Source organism: Peromyscus eremicus, chromosome 20 (genome assembly GCF_949786415.1).
Source record: "Peromyscus eremicus chromosome 20, PerEre_H2_v1, whole genome shotgun sequence".
NCBI lineage: Eukaryota > Metazoa > Chordata > Mammalia > Rodentia > Cricetidae > Peromyscus > Peromyscus eremicus.
The window spans coordinates 13858378-13878512 of NC_081436.1; the positions used below are offsets into that span (position 1 = coordinate 13858378).

Consider the following 20135-nt stretch of genomic DNA (forward strand, 5'->3'; position numbering starts at 1 on the left):
AGAAGACCAAAGGGAGACTCGAGGCATATGCCCTTTGGGGGCCACCTGGGCAAAACGGGGGGTCACTTACCATGCCGTGTATCATACTGTCGCATCTGCACTTCCTCCACACAGTCAGCTGGGAACCAGCCAGTGCGGCCCTTCACGGTTCCCTCCCAGAAACCGCCCTCCCCAATGCTGAGCACTAGGAAGAGAAGCCAGACAGGTTGTCAGGGCAAAGCAGAGCTGTGGGGTACCCACTTCCCTGCCCACCTGAGGCTCTGGGGGGCCCCCAACCCCAACCCCAACCCTTGCTCTCTTCCCAAGCCCACATCCTCCTAGCATTTTTCCCCTGGGAAGATTCTGTGATCCACACAGAAGAGAGAATTGAACAGATGGCCTCAGTAAAGGATGGACATGTGGGAGACAGACAGACACAGATGGACACACTTGAAGAGGACAGAGGCAGAAGCAGGGGCCACGCTCCTGCTCCTGCCCACCTGCCCACCGTGACCACGTCCCCCAACCAGGGTAACTGACATCCACCCAGGAGTCACGGCCAAGAGCACAGGGTCATCTGGAGGCAGCCAGTGGAATAAGCCACATTGACGTACCAGGAGGGCTGATCTTCACAACTACTTCCACCTCAGAGACAGAGTGCCCAAGGTAGGAACCCAATAAAGACAGGGAGCCCCGTGATAAGAGGGGTTCGTCTCCCCAAAACAGTCAGCATCCATGGAAGGAATGTGCACTGTACACAGACAACCACAACTGTTACAGATCCCCAGAAGGGGGCAAGCCCCCCTCACCTGTATCCCAAGGATTTCCAATGAAGAAGCCCCAGAGTGAACACAGGAACCCCACATGGCGTGGGAGCTCCATAATGGGTTAGGGTCCTTCCGACACAAGGACCCCGTTGTCGCTGGCCCCCATCATAACAAGAACCGCCCCAAGAGAGCCAAGCCTCTAACCATGACAGAGCTAGAGCTTCATGCCAGGAGCCCATAAAACCAGGGCCAGAGACAGAGACCCCGGCACAGCAGCTTGCTGTCGTGACCCGGGGACACCCCAACCACAGAGACTCCCCCCAAACGGCATGAAACAGGCCGCCTGCCCCGGGGCCCGCCCCCCAGCCCGCTCGCGCCCCTCACCCCGCCCGCGCCCCTCACCCTTCACGGCCTCGCCGCGGTGCAGCGGGATCTCGCCCTCGCCCTGCGGGCTGTGCGCCTTCACAGCGATGAACTTGCGGCCGGGGACGGCACTGTAAAGTTTCCGCTTCGGGCCCCGGGGCGGCGGCGCGGGGGGCGCGGGAGACGCCGGGCCGGGGCCGGGCGCGGGGCCGGAGCCGCCGGGCCCGCTGGGGCTGTAGACGAACACGTAGGTGACGGACGCGATGCCGGGGGGCAGCGGGCACGCGAAGCCGGCGCCCGGGGCCTCCATGGCGCACGGCCCGGCCCCGCCGCCGGCCTCACCGCAGCCGCCGCCGCAGCGCCCACCGCCCGCCCGCCGCCCGCCCGCCCGCCGGGGGCCCGGCCCGGGGCCGCTCCATGGGCCGCGCCGCCGCGCCCGGCCCGCTCCCGCCAGCGTACGAGCCGCGCCCGCTCAGGGCTCGGGGGCCGCGGGGCTGCGCTCCCGGGCGCGCCGGGCTCGCTCCATGCCACGGCCGCTCCGCGCCCCGCCTCCTCCGCCAGCTCCTCCCTCTGCGGGCGGCGGCGGCCGGCGCGCCCTGGGGCCGCGGTGCCCCCCGCAGACCGACCCCACGCGGGCGGCTGCAAAGGAACAGCGAGGGCCAGGAGGTGGGCGCACGGGGGACGGCGGGCAGAGCTGCCAGGTAGGAGCTGGAGCAGGGCTGGCACCGAGGCTTCGGGCAGCAGGGAAGGGCAGGCGGGGCGCCGCGGTCCGGCCTCCTCACACCCTGACCACCAGCATGCACTGGGCGCCCCAATTCTCCTGCCTCTGGACCCGTCTCCTCTCGTTTTAGGCACCTGTCCCTGGACCCATGCTCCTTCTACGTTGACCACCGGTCTCCATACCACTTCTTGGGCTTAGGTATAGAGTCCGAGGTCTTGATCTTCCTTTCTGCCTAAAAGCCTGCTTGGGCTCCCTAGGACCCAGACAGGCCAAATTCACCTGCTCTGCCAATGACCAGCTCTCTGGGACTTAGAAATATGCTACACTCTTAACACACCTAAACAAACTGTGACCCTGCCCTTTCGGCCAGAGATTAAGTTACTGACTCCACTTCAAATTTGCCCTTGTAGGCTCCACTGTGGTGCCGGGGCCAGAACCTGCAGACCGTATTTCTGGGCTCCATGCCAGACTCAGCCCACAGGGAGCAACAAGGAGCCACTGCAGCCCCACCAGGGTCCATAATACCATCGGTTTTGTTTTAACCATAGGCAACCTGTGCCTGAGGGTCTCTTCCTTCTCAGTGCACCCAACTTGCTCTGCCACTTCCCAACTGGCAGACCACTGTCACACCAGGTAAGCCCCCTTAACCTCTATCAACCTATCCAAGTGCCTCTCAGCCCCAAGCTCAGCTGTCTACTTCCTCAAAAACAGTCAGGACCACTGCTGTGAGATTTGGGGGGGGGGGGCAGGGAGCAGAGGCAAGCTGCCCATGCATAAGTGTTCACACACACACACACACACATACACACACATGCACACACACGCACGCATATATATCTGGCACTCCAGTCACCTAATTAACGTGGAGAAGAAAGAAGTCTGCCCTCCCGAAGAGCAGGTGAGCTAGAGACCCTAGCACAGAGGCGTTTATTCTGGGCCTGCTGCAAGCGTAAACAAGCACCAATGACAGGGACCAGTGGCAGCCACACAGTTCCACTCGAAAGCAGCCCTCCTGGCAAACTGCGACATCCTAGAATGCGCTCTTTCAGCCACCAGCCCATCCAATTCTTAGAAAACCCAAGGGGCCATGCGAAAGCTCCAAGGGGAGAAGCGCGATTTGGAATCAAACAGACAACCCTGGAGGGGAGGGGAGGGGGAGGTCCAAGAAGTCTACAACATGGAAATCTGGCTGCATACACACACAGGAGAACAATGCTTCCTGTAAGCTGCATCCAGGACCTTCTACCACACACCTGTACCCAGGTCGGCCTGATCCCTACTCTCGGTGACTTTAAACAAGCCTCTAACCCAGCTGGGGCATCAGGACCCCAGCTTGTACCATGCCGCTAACAGACAGACACAAGCCTAAGTGATAGAGGTTAACGGAGTGGCAAGCATCTTTGCTGCTCGGCCCAGTGGTACATCCACCCGTCGGGCTCTAAGAGCTGGCCGGCACTGTGAAAACAACATGCTTATGTAACACTTCCATCCAACAGGCTTCCAAACACCTTCTATATACCTGGCTCCGGAGAAACGGCAGGAGGCAAGAAAGACAAGCTCCAGACCGCAAGGCGAATTTAAGACGACCACTGGTGGTTAACACAGACAGCGCACAAGGGTCCAAGAAGACGAACCCTCACGGGCACCCCGGAGGGCTTCTCAAAGGAAACACCTTGTACTGTACTGGTGAGGAGCCAGCACGGCGGCCACTCTTAAGGCTACAAAGCCTCCAGTCTACACTTCCTACTCAAGTTATGGGGAAGTCGGTACTGCAAATAGCCTGGTTTCTCAGGGTCCCAGGACTCAGGAGGGAGGTTCAAAGTACTGGAGGTATGTATATAGGGCTGGGCCAGGGCTGGGGGGGCGGGGCGCTAACGCTCACCTGTAGGCTTGAAGCCTACACAGAAAGGCATCTCCAAACCAACTTATGACCAGTTGCCACGCTGCAAATGAGCTTTCTAACCACAAGTTGGACCACACCCTCTCCACCCACAACCCCCTCAGCCGACCCACTACCATCACAGCAAGCCCCGGCTTCTTCTGGAGATCAGCATGAGTAAAACCACCCAGGAGCTCGGCCGCAAGCCCCAGCCCATCACCTCGAAGGTACCATGAACTACCTTGGCCTGCCTTTCACAGCTCTGGTTTGTCATAGCTCTCGACCCACCCTGACCCCTCCAGGACCCTCCCCATCCCCTCCTACCTGATCTTGTGGCTACCCCTGCCTGCCGCGGGGCCACTGATGTCGTTTTCCTGCTCACCATCCCTGTCCCGATCTTTCTCCTCCTGAAGCCGCTGAAGCAGCAGTTGGTGAGGGAGGCTTCGGAGAGTGGGCCCGGGAGAAGCTGCCGGCTGTGCTTCACCTTTCAGGTTAATATCGCTGGCGGAGCGCTGTAAGGGCCGAGGGGATGCCAAGCCACTCGGGCCCGCCAGACGTCGCCGCTTTGCATAGCTGGGGGTTTCCCTGAATGGTACTGGAGTAGAGGGACACAAGTTAGACTCTGAAGACTAACTGTTTTTTTAGAGATTTTATAATTACAACATTTCTCCTTTTCCTCCCTCCAAACCCTCCCATATGCCCTTCCTTACTCTCTTTCAAATTCATGGCCTCTCTTTTCATTGTTATTACATGCATATATATATAGACATATATATTCCTAAAGATAAGCAGCTCAATACACATAATGTTACTTATATGGATGATTTCAGGGCTGGCCATTTGGTATTAGATAACCAATTAGTGTGCTCTTCCTCTGGGGAAGACTGTTTCTCCCACTCCCAGCATGCCTTGGGTATTGCTCCTCAGGAGCTACCCACCATGATTTTGGAGAGAGGCTGTCCAAAGGCTCGGAGCTCACTGATTATGCTAGGCAGGCTGGCCTGTGAGCCTCAGGGATCTGCCTGTCCTCACGTCCCCAGTGCGGGCATTACAAGAGCATGCCAACATACCACCTGGCTTTTTCTGTGGATGCTGAGGATTGAACTCAGGTCCTCAGTTTTGCACAGAAAACACTTGAATGACTGAGCTATCTTCTAGCCAAGTATTTTAGTTTTAAAAGATCAGTTGCCCTGTAGTTCTTTCTATATGTTGGCTTCTGGCTTCAACACACACATATACACACATCTACCTGCATATACATAAATCTACACAGAGAGAGACAAATGAATAGATCTAAAATGTGTTCTAGGAAGTGGCCCCATCCCAGGAAATCAGAACAGTGAGCCACGTTAATGCAGTCACCACTGGGTGACCCACCCCAAGCATGCTGTCTCCAGCCCTAACTTTAAGGTTAGAAGCTTGCCCCTCTTTTCAGCCAGCTAAGGCCTGGGAATGCCCAGATCTGTTCTCAGAACTTCCCACTTTACAAGGCTAAGGATAAAGCAGGCAACATGTGACAAATCTCATCAGGCTACTGCTATGTGAGACTTTGTACTATTGACTATAGCCAAGGAAACTAAAAAAGACATTCTAGAATCAGTAAACACCCCAAAAGGAATCAGGCAGTAACTATTTCGGGCTCTGCAAACCACAGAGTCTCCACTGCCATGTCTCAAACTCCGTCACAGTAGCATGAAAATTGCCACAAACAGTATGTAAACAAATGGGCTTGTCTATGTTCCAATAAAACTTTACTTTAAAAACAGATGAGATACCGAACTGTATGTTATGTAGAAGAGAATCACTTTAGATCCAAAGATATAAATATATGGAAAGCTAGAATATTTTTGTTTATTTTGTTGGTTTGAGACAGGGCCTTACTATTTAACTCTGGCTGTCCTGGAACTCACTATGTAGACCAGGCTGGGCCTCCAACCCACAGAGAACTGCCTGCCTTTGATTCCCAAGGGCTGGGATTAAAGGTATGTGACACTATGCCTGGCTGAAGTTAAAATGTATTTTTTTTTTTAAATAACCCATGTAAATAGTAACCAAAAGAGCTGAGTAGCCATATTAATATCAGACAAAATAAACTTTAAATGAAAAAAAAGGCAAGCCTGAGAAGATAGCCCATATAGTAGAATGCCTGACATACAAGCATGAGGACCTGAGTTCGATCCCCAGCACCCACATAAAGTCAGTGTTGTTGAATGCAATTATCCCAGAGCTGAGGAGGAAGAGACAGGAGACCCCCGGGGCTCATTGGCCAGCTAGCCTAATCATCAAATCAATAATCCAGTCCAGTGAGAAACCATGTCTCAACAAGCAAGATTCAGGATGACTGCCAAGGAACACCCCTGGAGGTTGACCTCAGGCCTATACAGTCATACAAACACACCTGCACACAGACATGCACACACACACACACACACACACACACGCACATACAAATATATATATATGTAACAAAGGTCAGAAAGATACATTATACATCAGTAAGAAGGTCAGTTCATCAAGAATATTAACAATTATTAACATATATACACCAAAGAACATAAAAGCAAAACATATGAAACAAATACCACTAATTAAAAAACAGAAATAGCACGGGGGTGGTGGTGCACGGCACACACACCTTTACTCCCAGCACTGGAGAGGCAAAGGCAGGAAGATCCATGCAAGTTCGAGACCAGCCAGGGGCTTCATGACAAGACTTTGTCTCAACAACAAGAAAAGCATCAGCACACTGGCCGTGGTGGCGCACACTTTTAATCCCAGCACTGGGGGGAGAGGCTGTTGTATCTCTGTGAGTTCGAGGCCAGCCTGGTCTACATAGTGAGCCCCGGGAGAGTCAGAGTTACACAGAGAGACGCTGTCTCAAAAAGGAAAAGGTGTGGTGTGGGGAGATAGCTCAGCCATGAGGAGCAGCTATTGCTCTTGTAGAGGGGACCTGGGTTCAATTCTCAGCACCGACATGGTAGCTTACAACCATCCATCACTCCAGTTCCAGGGGATCCACAAAGCCCTCTTCTGACCTGTGCTGGCACCAGGCACTCACATGGTACACAGACATACATGCTGGCAAAAATCTTCATACACATAAGTAATGCAAGAAGCCAGCACACTTTTAGCTAGACTGACTTTACAAAAGACTTTAAAAGGAGAGAACTGATAAAAAAAAATTGCTTTTCCTAATTCCTATACAAAGAAGAAATATGCACCTTATTGCTAATTTCAAAGATTAAACCCTGAATTGTTCAATAAAGAAAAAAAAATTTTTAAATTTTAAAGACTTTTAAAAAGTCGCTGGGCGGTGGTGGCACACGCCTTTAATCTCAGCACTTGGGAGGCAGAGGCAGGCGGATCTCTGTGAGTTCAAGGCCAGCCTGGTCTACAAAGCGAGTTCCAGGAAAGGCGCAAAGCTACACAGAGAAACCCTGTCTCGAAAAACAAACAAACAAACAAAACAAAAAAAAGTCATATATATATATATATATATATATATATATATATATACACACACACACACACACACACACACACACACACACACACATACAGCTAAAATCAGAAATGATTTAGGGTATTGTTGCCAATCTTTCAGAAATAAAATACAAAATGATATTATGCACAATCATTTGCCACCAAATTAGATAAGCTAAATAGGCAGACAGCTTTCTTTTTAAATCCACAAGTTACAAAAACTGACTTAAGAAGAAACAGAAAATCTCAACAGACTCCAAACAAAGAAACTGACTGAGAAGTCACAACCTTCCTACCAACAACAGAAAAGTGGTAGCGGACGGCATTACCAGAAACAATCAATCAACATCAGTCCTTCTCAAACGCTTCCAAGAAAACCGGAAAGAAAAGCATTCCTAACTGATTCTGTATTATAGACACCCAAGCTAGACAAAGCAATCCAAGGATAAAGACTTCAGTGACCAATGTAATGCCTCAATAGAACAAAAGAGAAAAACCAACACCTCTATTTGAGAAACCATCGCTAAAAAAATCCAACATCCTTTAATGATAAAATATCAGAAAGCTGGAACAGAAAGGAACTTCCTCAACGTGTTACGGGGTCTTTATAACCCACAGCTAACATCGCACTCAATGGTGAAAGGCTAAAGAGCTCTCCTCAAACATGAGGAGTAAGGCAGGACGCCTGCTTTCGTGACCGCTATCCAATATGGTAGAGAAGTTCAAGCCAGAGCACTAAGGGAAGAAAAACAGATGAGGCTGGGCACGGTGGCACATGCCTCTAATCACAGCCCTCAGTAGTTAGAGGCCAGCCAAGGCTACATGGTGAGACTACCTCCAAAAAGAAAAGATAAGGGGCTGGAGAGATGGCTCAGTGGTTAAGAGCACTGGCTGATCTTCAAGAGGAAACGCGGGTTCAATTCCCAGCACCCACGTGGCAGCTCACAACTGTCTGTAACTCCAGTTCCAGGGGATTAGACACCTTCACACCAATAAGTAAAAATAAATGCACATAAAGTTAAATAAATTTAACAAGGAAAGAATGAGAGGGAGAAAGGAAAAAATAAATGAAATGTGTCCAAGTTAGAAGAAAGAAGTACATCCATTTGCAGACAGAATGACTCTATATATAGAAAAGCCCAATAATGCACCAAGAAAGCCACTAAAGCTAATAAGCAAATACAGAAAAGCTTGTACAAGACCAGTGTACAAGAGGTTACTGTTGCTATACACCAGCAATGAATAACCAATGAGAGAAGAAAATATCCTTCAACAAATACTGCCAAACAACTAAAGATCCACATGAAATCAGATTCTGAACTCACGTTCATACAAAAATTAAGCTACAACTGATCGGTGACCTCAATATAAAAGCTGAACCCAAAAAAGTTAGAAGAAAACTCAGTGGCTGGTAGAGGGAAAAATGTTATTTGGATGCCATTAAATGTGATTCTCACACTTTACATTCCACCTGGGCAAACCAACATCTACTGTAAACTAAACTGAAACTAGAAATTGTACCAGTTAGTAAACACTAACTTTTAACCAGTCAAAACTGTATTTCTTGTCTTGCTTCTACAAATACCTTAAAGTGTCTCCCTTCTGGCAGAGTTACTTGCCCTTATATTCATGAATTACAGACTAAAATGTAAACATGCTTAAGTTTTTCTTTTATCAGATCTAATATAAGAAGAAACAAAGACCTTATTAGAGCCACACACAGGAGCAGTCACCTACTGAGCCTGGAGGCCACCACTTCTAACCCTCTCGTGCTCTACATTTTGTGGGAAATTCTCTGAGTTTATTGGAGAGTATTTTGACTCACAGTGGCTCCTGAAGTCACACTGACTTCTGAAGTTGAAATAAAAGCTGTCCTGGGTCCTGTAGGGAGTCTTCGAGTGTCTTAACTGGATTTAATGAAAAGGTCTCAGTTGGAAATTCCCAGGAAGACAGGAAATAATAGGTTGTTTAAATCCAGGAACTGAGACTCTATCTCAGAATTTGCTCTTTTCTAGACAAAGGGTAAATCTTAGCAAGAAAAATTACCAGCTTGGAAAATCACTGTGTGTGTGTGTGTGTGTGTGTGTGTGTGTGTGTGTGTGTGTGTGTGTGTGTGTGTCTTGCTTCATAGCCCAGGTTGGCCTCAATCTCTCAGCTTGGAAACCACAGTGTGAGTGAGTGTGTGTGTGTGTGTGTGTGTGTGTGTGTGTGTGTGTGTCTGTCTTGCCCAGATTGACCTCAATCTCTCAGCTTGGAAACCACTGTGTGTGTGTGTGTGTGTGTGTTTGTCTGTCTATCTGTCTGTCTGTCTGTCTGTCTTGCTTCATAGCCCAGGTTGGCCTCAATCTCTTATCTCCCTACCTCTACCTCCAGAATTACAGCATATATCACAATCAAATTCTTTAGTCTGCTTTTTAACCACTGTTAGACTTTGATCAAAATCTTGAGCTCAGAAATAAATAAAGGTATTCCTGTCTAAATTAAAAACCTTTTGCTGCCAGGCATGGTGGCATACACCTTTAATCCCAGCATTCAGGAGGCAGAGACAGGTGGATCTCAGAGCAAGTTTCAGGACAGCCAGAGCTGTTACAGAGAAATCCTGTCTTGAAAAAAAACCAAAGCACACACACTTTGCCTTTCTCATAGGTTCCAACCTGAGCTCCAAGGTAATCTAAACACATTAATAGGACCCAAGTGTCACCTTGAGGATCATCCCCATGGCCACATGCCCCCATGGAGTCCAAATTCAAGCTACATATGAATTAGAAAAAGCTAGGAACCTACTGAAAGTCATCCTAGTGTGCTTCTTACCCATGCTACTAGTCAACCAGTCCTAAGGACAAAAGAAAAATATCTTACTGATTTCAGAGTGCACGAGGTAATTTGGGGGTTGGTTGGTTGGTTGGTTGATTTGTTTGTTTGTTTGTTTGTTGTGGAGACAAGGTCTCACTGTGCAGCCCTGGATGGCCAGGAAGTCACTGCAATCTGCCTGCCTCTGCCTCTCAAATGCTGGGATTGAAGGCCATGCCTGGCTCCTCAATTTGTTTTTAATCCTAAACTAACTTCGGGACAATCCAGAAGGCTCCTGTCATGTTGAAGAGGTACTGAATTAATTAAATTTGTTTGATGTGTTAAATTGTATGGAAAGCATTGTCACATAAGTAACACTAAACCTCTTTTGTGGTAGGGGGTGGGAATAAGCACAGGACACCCCTATACAGCCCAAGCTGGCCCCAAACTTGTCATTACCCCCCTCAGCCTCCAGCGCACTAAGACCATTGGCATATACCACCCAGGTACCAAATTTTAAACAATATTTTCACATAATTTCAAGATACAAATGTTCTAAAAGTGTATAAAATTCCTGGAAATTGGGCCTGTCTTGGTACAATCCAATCAGTCGTAAATCTGGTTGTGGCAAACTCTTATAAGCCATATCATCAGATTTCAACCACAGCTATTTTGAGCTTTGCCAAGTATTCAGTTATGATTGCCATTCTTGTCTAAAAGTGCGTGCAGTTAGCTGCAACCCAAAATCATTTCTCCTTCAAAGACACTGTTGGGCTTAGAAAAGTCCTATGGAATATAGGTTTCCAGTAACTTTAACATCATACCATTAGCTTGGATAAGAATGTTCAGAACTGTAATGAGGAAATGAAATGAGATGAAAGCCAGGAATGGTGGCATGTGTCTGAAGTCACAAGTAATTCAGAGGCTGAGTCCAGAGAGGCGCTTGAAGCCAGGAGTTCAGGGCCAACCTAGGCAATATGGTAAATGCTGACAAGAGGCGGGGGCAGGAAGAAGAGGGAAAGGAAAAGGAAAAGCAAATGAGAGAGAAGGGAGGGGGGAAGAGGGAGAAGAGAAAGAAAAGAGGAGATCTGAGAAAGAGAGACTAAAGAGGAAGGGGAGGAAGAGAAAAATACCTGTTGGTTTGTTGTGACTACTAAGTAAGTCCCAAGCAAAACAAGAATTATGGACGTGAGCCTGGGATCATGCTGCTTCACACCTGTCATCCTGGCACTCTGAAGCCGAGCCAAGAGGATCACTGTAAATGCAAGACGAGCCTGGACTACAATTTTATGTTTAGTTGAATTTTTTTTCATTTTAATATTCTAAATTTAAGGAGCATGCTTTCCTTTTACACTATCTGTGGCCTACTGGTTACTTTTTGAAAATTAAAACTGAAATGTCTGCTGAGCGGCAGTGGCACACACCTTTAATCCTAGCCTTCAGTAGGCAGAGGCAGGTGGATCTCTGTGAGTTCAAGGACAGCCTGGTCTACAAAGTGAGTTCCAGGACAGCCTGGGCTACACTGAAAAACCCTGTCTCAAAAAATAATAATAATAAAACAGAACAAAAAACTGAAATATTTACTTCTTCTTCCCGCCTGATCTTTTGGCATTGGAAAAGCTAATCATGGATATTTTTATTACATGGTAATATATTATCTGCACAAGTTCAATAAGAAACTGTTCTGTTTTTAATAGAGTACAATTGGAAAAACTGACTCTATTACCAAGGCATTAGAATGTGATTTGAGAATCTGCATCGGATGCCAACCTGGAAAAGCTGTTCCAAGCCTTATTGTGAGTAAAATGTCATTTCCTGCCAGGTTTCCTCCAGAAACCTGAAGGTATTTGAAAGACCTAAAAAAACAATCAATTACTACAGGGAAAGTCTGAAGTTTGTCTTGATTTTATTTCTGAGCCTTGAAAGATTTCTAAAAGTCCAAACTGGGGCTCCTTACCAAAACTTTAAGCAAAACAAACTTAACAGCCTATGTGGTTAACTACTTTTTTTTTTTTTTTTTTTTTTTTACTAAATGTCTTCTTGTGTCGTTATTGTTGTTGCTGGGAGACAGTCTCGTGTAGCCCAGGCTGGCCTCAAACTCAATTTCGCTGAGGATGACTTTGAATCTCTGATCCTGTCTCCACTTCCAGAGTGCTGAGATTACAGATGTGGTCTACTGTGCTGGGATTACAAATGTGACTGCCTTACTCAGTGCTAGTGATATAGCCCAGAGCTCTGCACAGCTGGGTAGGCACCCTACCAACTTAAGCTGCATGCCAAGCCTTTCCTACTAAATTTGTAGAAATAGGCTAAGGTTCAAAGACTGGCATGGCAAAAGAGAAGAAAATTATGCTTCAGAGAAAACTGCAGGACACTGTTCTGAAACTGTGGGCCTGCTCACTGTTTTAAAATTTTATTATTATTATTATTATTATTATTATTATTATTATTATTATTATTAGCTATAAACTGAACTGGATAGTGATCTTCTATATTCCTCCATCTGAATTTTTTTCCCACTTTTCCAACTTAGAATCACTAAGAACAAGAACTGCTCATTCCTGAAATTCTGCGGCTGGAGAGAGACACCTTGATGCAATTCCAGAGGACAACCGTACCGGAATGCTGGCCACCAAGGGAGGTCAGCTGTCTCCCCAGGGCCAGAAATACAGGCATGTGAGAGGCAAGCCAGGAAACACGCTTCGAGCTCAACTCTAGAAGTCTTGGCTAACTTCTTTCTGGACTCTGATTTTGTTTGTTTTAGTGATTGCCCTTTGCTATACTTTTGTTCAGTAGAAATATTATTTTGAGCTGGGTGGTGGTGGTGCACGCCTTGAATCCCAGCACTCGGGAGGCAGAGGCAGGTGGATCTCTGTGAGTTCCAGGACAGCCTGGTCTACAAAGTGAGTTCCAGGACAGCCGGGGATACACAGAGAAACCCTGTCTCGAACGAGAGACAGAGAGAGAGAGGAGAGAGGAGAGAGAGAGAGAGAAAGAGAGAGAGAGAGAGAGCAGGCAGAAAGACATATTATTTTGAGCCAGGCAGACATATTATTTTGAGCCAGGCATGGTGGCACACACCTTTAATCCCAGAGGCTAGTAGATCTCTGTGAGTTGGAGGCCAGCCTAGTCTCCATACTGAATTCCAGGATATAGAGATATATATGTATGTATGTGTATGTGTGTGTGTGTGTGTGTGTGTGTATTGGTTGGTAGAATCCTCAGCTAAGGACCTACTCTAGTCTTGCGCATCTGCCTGATAGTCATCCTAATTCTCCAGTGTGCTACATTTTTTTCTAGGGTCCCAAATGTGTCTTCACAGCCATCCACAGTATGCTAAGAACAAAAATGAGATCAACAACAACAAAAATCTTCCACATCTTAACAATATGATCGGAGTCCAAGACATCTAGCCATGACACATTATGGTGGCACTTCTGCCCAACTTCTCGTCAAAGTGGACAACTGTTTTTGTTTGTTGTTTTTGAAAGTGCCAGGCACGGTGGTACAAGTCTTTAATCTCAGCACTTGGAAACTCTCTGTGAGTTTTAGGCCAGCCTCATCTACATAGTGAGTTCCTGGCCAGCCAGGGCTACACAGTGAGACCCTGTCTCAAAATAATAATAATTTTTTTAAAAAATCATCTCACTGGGATGCCCATAACGGGAGTGGCTCTGGTACTTCACTGCCAAACAAAGCAGAGTCCATGGTGTCTCTACAAAGACTTGACCTCTCTTGCTCTGTCCTGCAGAGTACAACCTCCATTTAGGAGCTGCGGACTACTCAAAACTCTTTAAAATTTAAGCATGCTTAAGTTTTTCTCGTATCAGTGATGTGACCTTATATTTGGCAATGGATTCTTAGCTACAACATCAAAAGCTTAAACAATTTTTTTTTTAATTTTTAATTTAAAAAAAGAGGGAGGAGGAGGATGACAAGGGCCTATAGTCCCTGCTACTCGAGAGGCTGAGGCAGGAAGATCACCTGAGCCCAGAATTCAAAACCAATCTGGGCAAGAAACAAAGTGGTACATGGTAGCTTTTTCCTGTAATCTCAGATGCTAAGGCAGAAGAACTGTCAAGAGTTTGAGGCCTGCCTGGGCTGTAGACCAAGGTCAACACCAACCTGGGCTACAGCGAAACCTTATCTCAAAAAAAAATCATATACAACGTATTTTTAATTTGTTACATCTACTTATTTGCGTATGTACATATATGAACACAAGCATGTGCCATGGCTCTATGAAGCAGGTGAAAGCCCTGAAGAAGTCAGCTCTCTCCTTCCACCATGTGGATTTCCCAGGCTTAGCAGCAAACACTTTTACCCACTAAGCCATCTTGCTGGCCCTATATTCTATATATTCAGAACATATAAAGAATTCTTGCCGGGCGGTGGTGGCGCACGCCTTTAATCCCGGCACTCAGGAGGCAGAGCCAGGAGGATCTCTGTGAGTTCGAGGCCAGCCTGGGCTACCAAGTGAGTTCCAGGAAAGGCGCAAAGCTACACAGAGAAACCCTGTCTCGAAAAACCAAAAAAAAAAAAAAAAAAAAAAAAAAAAAAAAAAAAAAAAAAAGAATCCTTATGGTTCAACAATAAAAAAAAAAATCTTAACGTGAACAGAGGCCTTCACTCTCCTCCCAAGACACACAAATGAACAACAAACTCAAGAAAATATGCGTAATAGGAGGTGGCATTAGGAAACCACAAAACCACAATGAAATACCACACCATAGCCAATAGGATAACCACAATTAAAAAAAAAAAAAAAAAACACCAGGCAAGCACTGGGAAGAATGTAAAGAAGTTAGAAACTCAGGCACAGCTGATAGAAGTTTAGAGGAAAACAGTTTAGAAACTCCTCAAAAATATAAGGACTGTCATATCACCTAGTAATTCTACTCCTCGGGATAAACCCAAAAGTGTAAACAAGTATTCATATAAATACATGTTCAAACTGTGATAGCAATATTCATAAATCAAAAAGTAGAAACCAGCTGGAGAGATGGCTCACCTGTTAAGAGTGGATACTAGGCCCGGCGGTGGTGCACGCCTTTAATCCCAGCACTAGGGAGGCAGAGCCAGGCAGATATCTGTGAGTTCGAGGCCAGCCTGGTCTACAGAGTAAGAGCCAGGACAGACACCAAAACTACATGGAGAAACCCCGTCTCGAAAAACCAAAAAAGAAAAAGTGGATAATAACTTGTAGACGGACATGGGTTTAAGTCCCAGTACCCACATTGAGCAGCTAACAACCATCTGTATCTCCAGTTTCAGGGAATCAGGTACCCTCTTCTGGCCCCCAAGGGCACCTGTATGCATCTGATACACATACAGACAAGCAGGAAGGCACACACACACACACACACACACACACGCACACACGCACGCACGCACATATATGTAGTTTGTTTGTTAAAACATATATACACATATATGTGTATGTGTTTTAAAGTAGAAACAACTTATATATCCACCAACAGGCAAATGGATGAGCCCAGTACCATGCATACAGACAATAGAATACTTTTTAGCCATAAGAAGGAATGAAGTGATCTTCAAGGCAGATGAAGCTCCAAACCACAATAAGTAAAAGAAGCCACACACAAAGAAAGGGCCATATCATAATTCCATTGATATGAAACAACAATAACAAGTAAATGCAAAGAGGAGTTATGTTCTCAGCTGACAAGTTAGGAGAAGAGGGTAACACAGAAAAATTGCTTACTCTATCAGAGGTATTCTTTGGAGCAATGAAAACATTTTGGGATTCAACAAAACTGGCATACAATACTGTAAATGTAAGGAATGCCACTGGATTGTCAATAAAAGTAGTAAGTTTTAAGTAAGAAACATTTTTGCCTTAATTTAAAAACGAAAACTATGCCGTGGGAAGGCTTTGGCCTGCAGCACTACCTGCCAAGCTGGTCTACACCTGTTATAGAGAGTAGAACCAGGGTCAGCAGAGCAGGCAAGCATCACCTTGAGCTGATGACCAGTGTAGACGCTCAGGCCACACCCAGGCCCAGACTCAGAACCTACACTGAACAAGCTCTCCAGGTGACATCACCATGTGAGAAGCATTTCCCGAGGCACTTCCCAAAAACCTTAGATAGACCGTCCCTGAGAACATATATACATAGAATGTTTTTGTTCACATTGGCGGTTGCCTGAAAGAGCATAGTCCACAAACAGAAACAGGAAATAGAGAAAGACAGTGAGAGAACAGAGTCCCACCCAAGGTCTGTTGGTTCACAAAAGCGAGGCTGCCTAGAGATAGAAAGGGTCTCTTGAAGCACGACACAGGTGCCTACCAGACACTACCCTGAGGAAGGAAGTGGAGGATGGATAGGCACATACAACTCCTATGTGCAGGCCTCTGCCCAAAGACCCAGAGTGAGACATAGTAACTTACAACTGTCACGTAAGGAATGTCCTTCGAGTGACTATGTGCAGAGGGCAGTGGGTAACCCAGACCCTGAGTCCCCAGGTCTAAGGGTAGGTTTTCTCATTAACCCTCTGAGATTTGGTTTCCAAAAGTCTCTGTAAAAAACGGTCCAATAATCAACTTCACAAGAGACTATTAGGAAAGGTGAACTGAGATAAGAGAGTTCATAGTAAATCTCATGACTACATCATCCTACACAGGGTTGGCTGGCTGGGTGATGGTTAGTTTTTTGTCAACTTTACACAAGCCAGGTCATCTAGGAAGAAGAAATTTCAGTTGAGAAAATGCTTCCATCAAACTGGCCTATATAGGTAAGCCTGTGGGGAGCTTCTTTTACTATTATTAAATAATTGATGTGGAAACGCCCAGCCACTATGGGTGGTGCCACCGCTGGGCAGGTGGTTCTGGATTTATAAGAAAGCAAGCTGAGCAAACCATGTGGAGCAAGCCAGAAAGCAGCATTCCTCCGTGGGCTCCGCTTCAGTTCCTGCCTTCATTTCCTACCGTGACTTCCCTTCAGGATGGAGTGAGATTGGGACACGTAAACTGTAATAAACCCTTTGCTCCCCAAGTTACTTTTGGTCATGGTGTTTTATCACAACAACAGAAACCTAACTAGAACAACTGTAACCTTGAAACACATGCTGGTGTATAGAGTAGATGTCTACATCAGGACCAGATGACACAGATGCCCACTATACTAGGCAATGATGAGCCTGACCCCAACTGAGCAAGCCCACTTGGGTGAAATGGACAGCGCGCTTCAGTTGGTGACCCCCAGAATCCTAGGATGGAGGGCAGAGGAATACTCCTACCTCTCATCCTAGATATTATACAAGTCCCTCATCTTTTGCCAAATCAGTGACTGGGCCACTTCCTAGAATTCAGCCCCTTCCAGGAACAAAGGCTACAGGAGACCAAGGTGAAAAGAAGATGAGATAACTCTAAGACACTATCTTTCACGTATGATAAAGGGAGGTACCACAGATGTCAGCAGTTCTCTCTGGATTAGACGATCAGGCAAAACAAAGACACCCCCCCAACATCCATAAGCGGGGTGATCCCAGAAAATACCATCTCTGTCAGCCCCCATCAAACTGTAGCTATTGCTTGTGCCAATCTCAACCCCAAAACTATACCCTGTTCTTTCTACCTGAACCTGGGCCCAGCTTTGTACCATGGATCATGAAGTTACTCAGCACTGCTGCAGTATCTCTCTTGGGGAAGCCACCCACCCTCAGTTCAACCACCATGATGGCCCCACCTTGCACGGGTCAAGGGGCGCACACCCAAACCTCACTAGCAGAGAGCAGCTGGAGGAAGAACCCTAAACATGAAACGGACCTTAGTCTTAAGCCCGTCCATAGATGAAGCCCCAGGCCAGACCGTCATAGAACCGAGGCATAGTCTAACTTTAATGCCAGCTCCAGCCCTTTGCTGCCCCATGTCACTGCAAACTGAAACAAGAAATGGGGACACTTCAAGTAACACTCACAGAAGAAAGAGGAGCCTGGGGCTCCATGTTCCAGAAAGCGTCACAGGCAGAAAAGCCTACCCAGAACATAAAGCGATCCGTATGGCTAGAAGGCTTTGCTGTAGCTGGACAGCAACCCTTTACTGGAGGAGGGGCCTGCAGTACCCTGCAGACTTTCCTCTACCCAGGATGAGCCAGCCTGGCTCCAGAAACAAACACGCATGCACACGCACACACTACCACCACCACCCCCGTCTGTCTGTATGTATGTCTGTCTCTGTCTGTCTGTCTCTGTCTATGTCTGTCTGTCTCTGTCTGTCTATCTGTCTCTCTCTCTCTCCAGGCACTCACACACGCACGCATGCACCCACAGAGGCATAGGCTGGACCCTTCTGCCTGCCAGTCTTGGCGCTAAAACTACACATGCAGCGTCTGGTCCTTCCTCCTAGGGCTCATCCATATGCCAAGTCTCTTTTACGCACTACCTGCTGGGAGCTCAAATCCTCTGGCCAAGGAGACACCCACAATCCTATCCCCACTTCATCTTCATCCCCACCATCGTGTTTTGTTCTCTCTGCAGGTATGTTCATGGGATCATGTCACACGGGAAGCCATCGGAGGCTAAACACAACCCTAGCACCTAATGGGAAGCACAGACCCTTACCTAAATGTCAACTGCTGGGCCCAGGGCTATCATAGCCTAGAGCCCGGACCTGCTCTAGGCCCTGACCAAAAATTCTGTTCAGTCCACACAGGCCATTGTTCATCACGGTCCCCAGGTCTGCAAGGGTCACTAGCAGTTGTCTTGGAGTATGGGGGCCCTGTTACACCTCCACTGCTTATGAGCACCACAGCCCACTCAGAAAGGACCTATGGGTAGGCAGAACTCACCGACATCCGAGTCTTTGTGGGTCTTGATGACCTCAGCGAGCTCAAAGTTCCCTGCAATGATGGCCACCTGGGAGAAAGAAGTCAACACATGGAGGACGAGGAGGGAGGCTCAGCAACCCAGATTTGAGCCCCACCCCAGGTGGTCCTGCTGGGATCCTAAGCCACCCTTCTCTCGAGTCCCAGCAGTCAGTGTCTACGGGCACAGCACTGCCAACGGGCAAGAGAGGATACCAGTAACCAGAGTTGGCCCGCTGCTCTCATCAGCCTCAGTCCAGGGTGCTTCTGGGACACCAGGCTGAGAGTTAAAACATGAACAGAGCTGCACACACTAGCAGAACTTCTACTCTGCCCCTACATGCAGCCACGACTCCTGTATCAATCCTGGCCCCACAGCTTTTCAGCCCTCGTTCTTCCTACCCATGTCCCCAAACCTGGCCTGATGTATCTACTTCCAGATGTGCCCACATTTTCAACCTCTGCCTCACACTCCCAGACACGACCACAGCAGCTTGCCTTTCTGACATTCTCAGGGCCCTGTGCGCCCATTAAGAATAATAAACAGAGGCCGGGCAGTAGTGGCACACGCCTTTAATCCCAGCACTCGGGAGGCAGAGCCAGGCGGATCTCTGTGAGTTCGAGGCCAGCCTGGTCTACAGAGTGAGTTCCAGGACAGCCAGGGACACACAGAGAAACCCTGTCTCAAAAATAATAATAATAATAATAACAATAATAACAATAATAATAAAAACACCTCCTTCTCTGCTGCTTTCATGGTCCATAAATTTCCGTGACACCCTCAACTCCTCAAAAACTCCAGGCCACAGAGATGATAACTACCTGGCTATCCTATCCAGTGCCAACCAGCCTGGCGGACTAATGGCTCAGAAATATAACCTGGGTCAAGTCAGGTAAAGTAGCAGTCACACACCCCTCTCAGCTTGGACCTCTGCACTCCCCCCTCCTTCTGGGGAATCAGGCCCACCATAGCCGTCTCTCTGTCCTCTCCATGTGGCCCTTCCCCAGAGTCGTGGAGTCATGTGACATTTACCCATAGGTGGAGGGTAGAGGCAACCAGCACAGCAAACACTCCCTCCAATTCTGGGCACCACACTAGCCCACTCACAGTTCCACCTCCGGCGGTAGTCCTGAGAGTGAGCGCTCCCTTCTTGCCCTCTGAAGAAGAATCCGGGTTCAAAGTCAATAGGACACACAAGCAACCCCCCTGGGTCAGCCTTACACATCCTGTACCTGGAAGGCTGTCTGGCTGTTGTAATTGCGGACGTCCTTGTTGGCACCACGGAAAAGCAGGACACGAGCACAGCTCTCCTGTTGGGAGGCAGCAA

At 47.6% G+C, this 20135-nt stretch overlaps 1 protein-coding gene across 1 annotated transcript in view; it reads right to left on the reverse strand.

Moving 5' to 3' along the window:
- Shank3 (SH3 and multiple ankyrin repeat domains 3) overlaps positions 1-20135 on the reverse strand; it is a 60455-nt gene that overhangs the window by 34178 nt on the left and 6142 nt on the right. Inside the window, exons 8-12 of the mRNA XM_059247995.1 lie at positions 20041-20118; positions 18793-18859; positions 4034-4304; positions 1149-1342; positions 71-184 (exon numbers count right to left, since the gene is read on the reverse strand). Of these exons, the coding sequence (XP_059103978.1) occupies positions 71-184; positions 1149-1342; positions 4034-4304; positions 18793-18859; positions 20041-20118 (724 nt within the window). The remainder of the gene's footprint in view (positions 1-70; positions 185-1148; positions 1343-4033; positions 4305-18792; positions 18860-20040; positions 20119-20135) is intronic.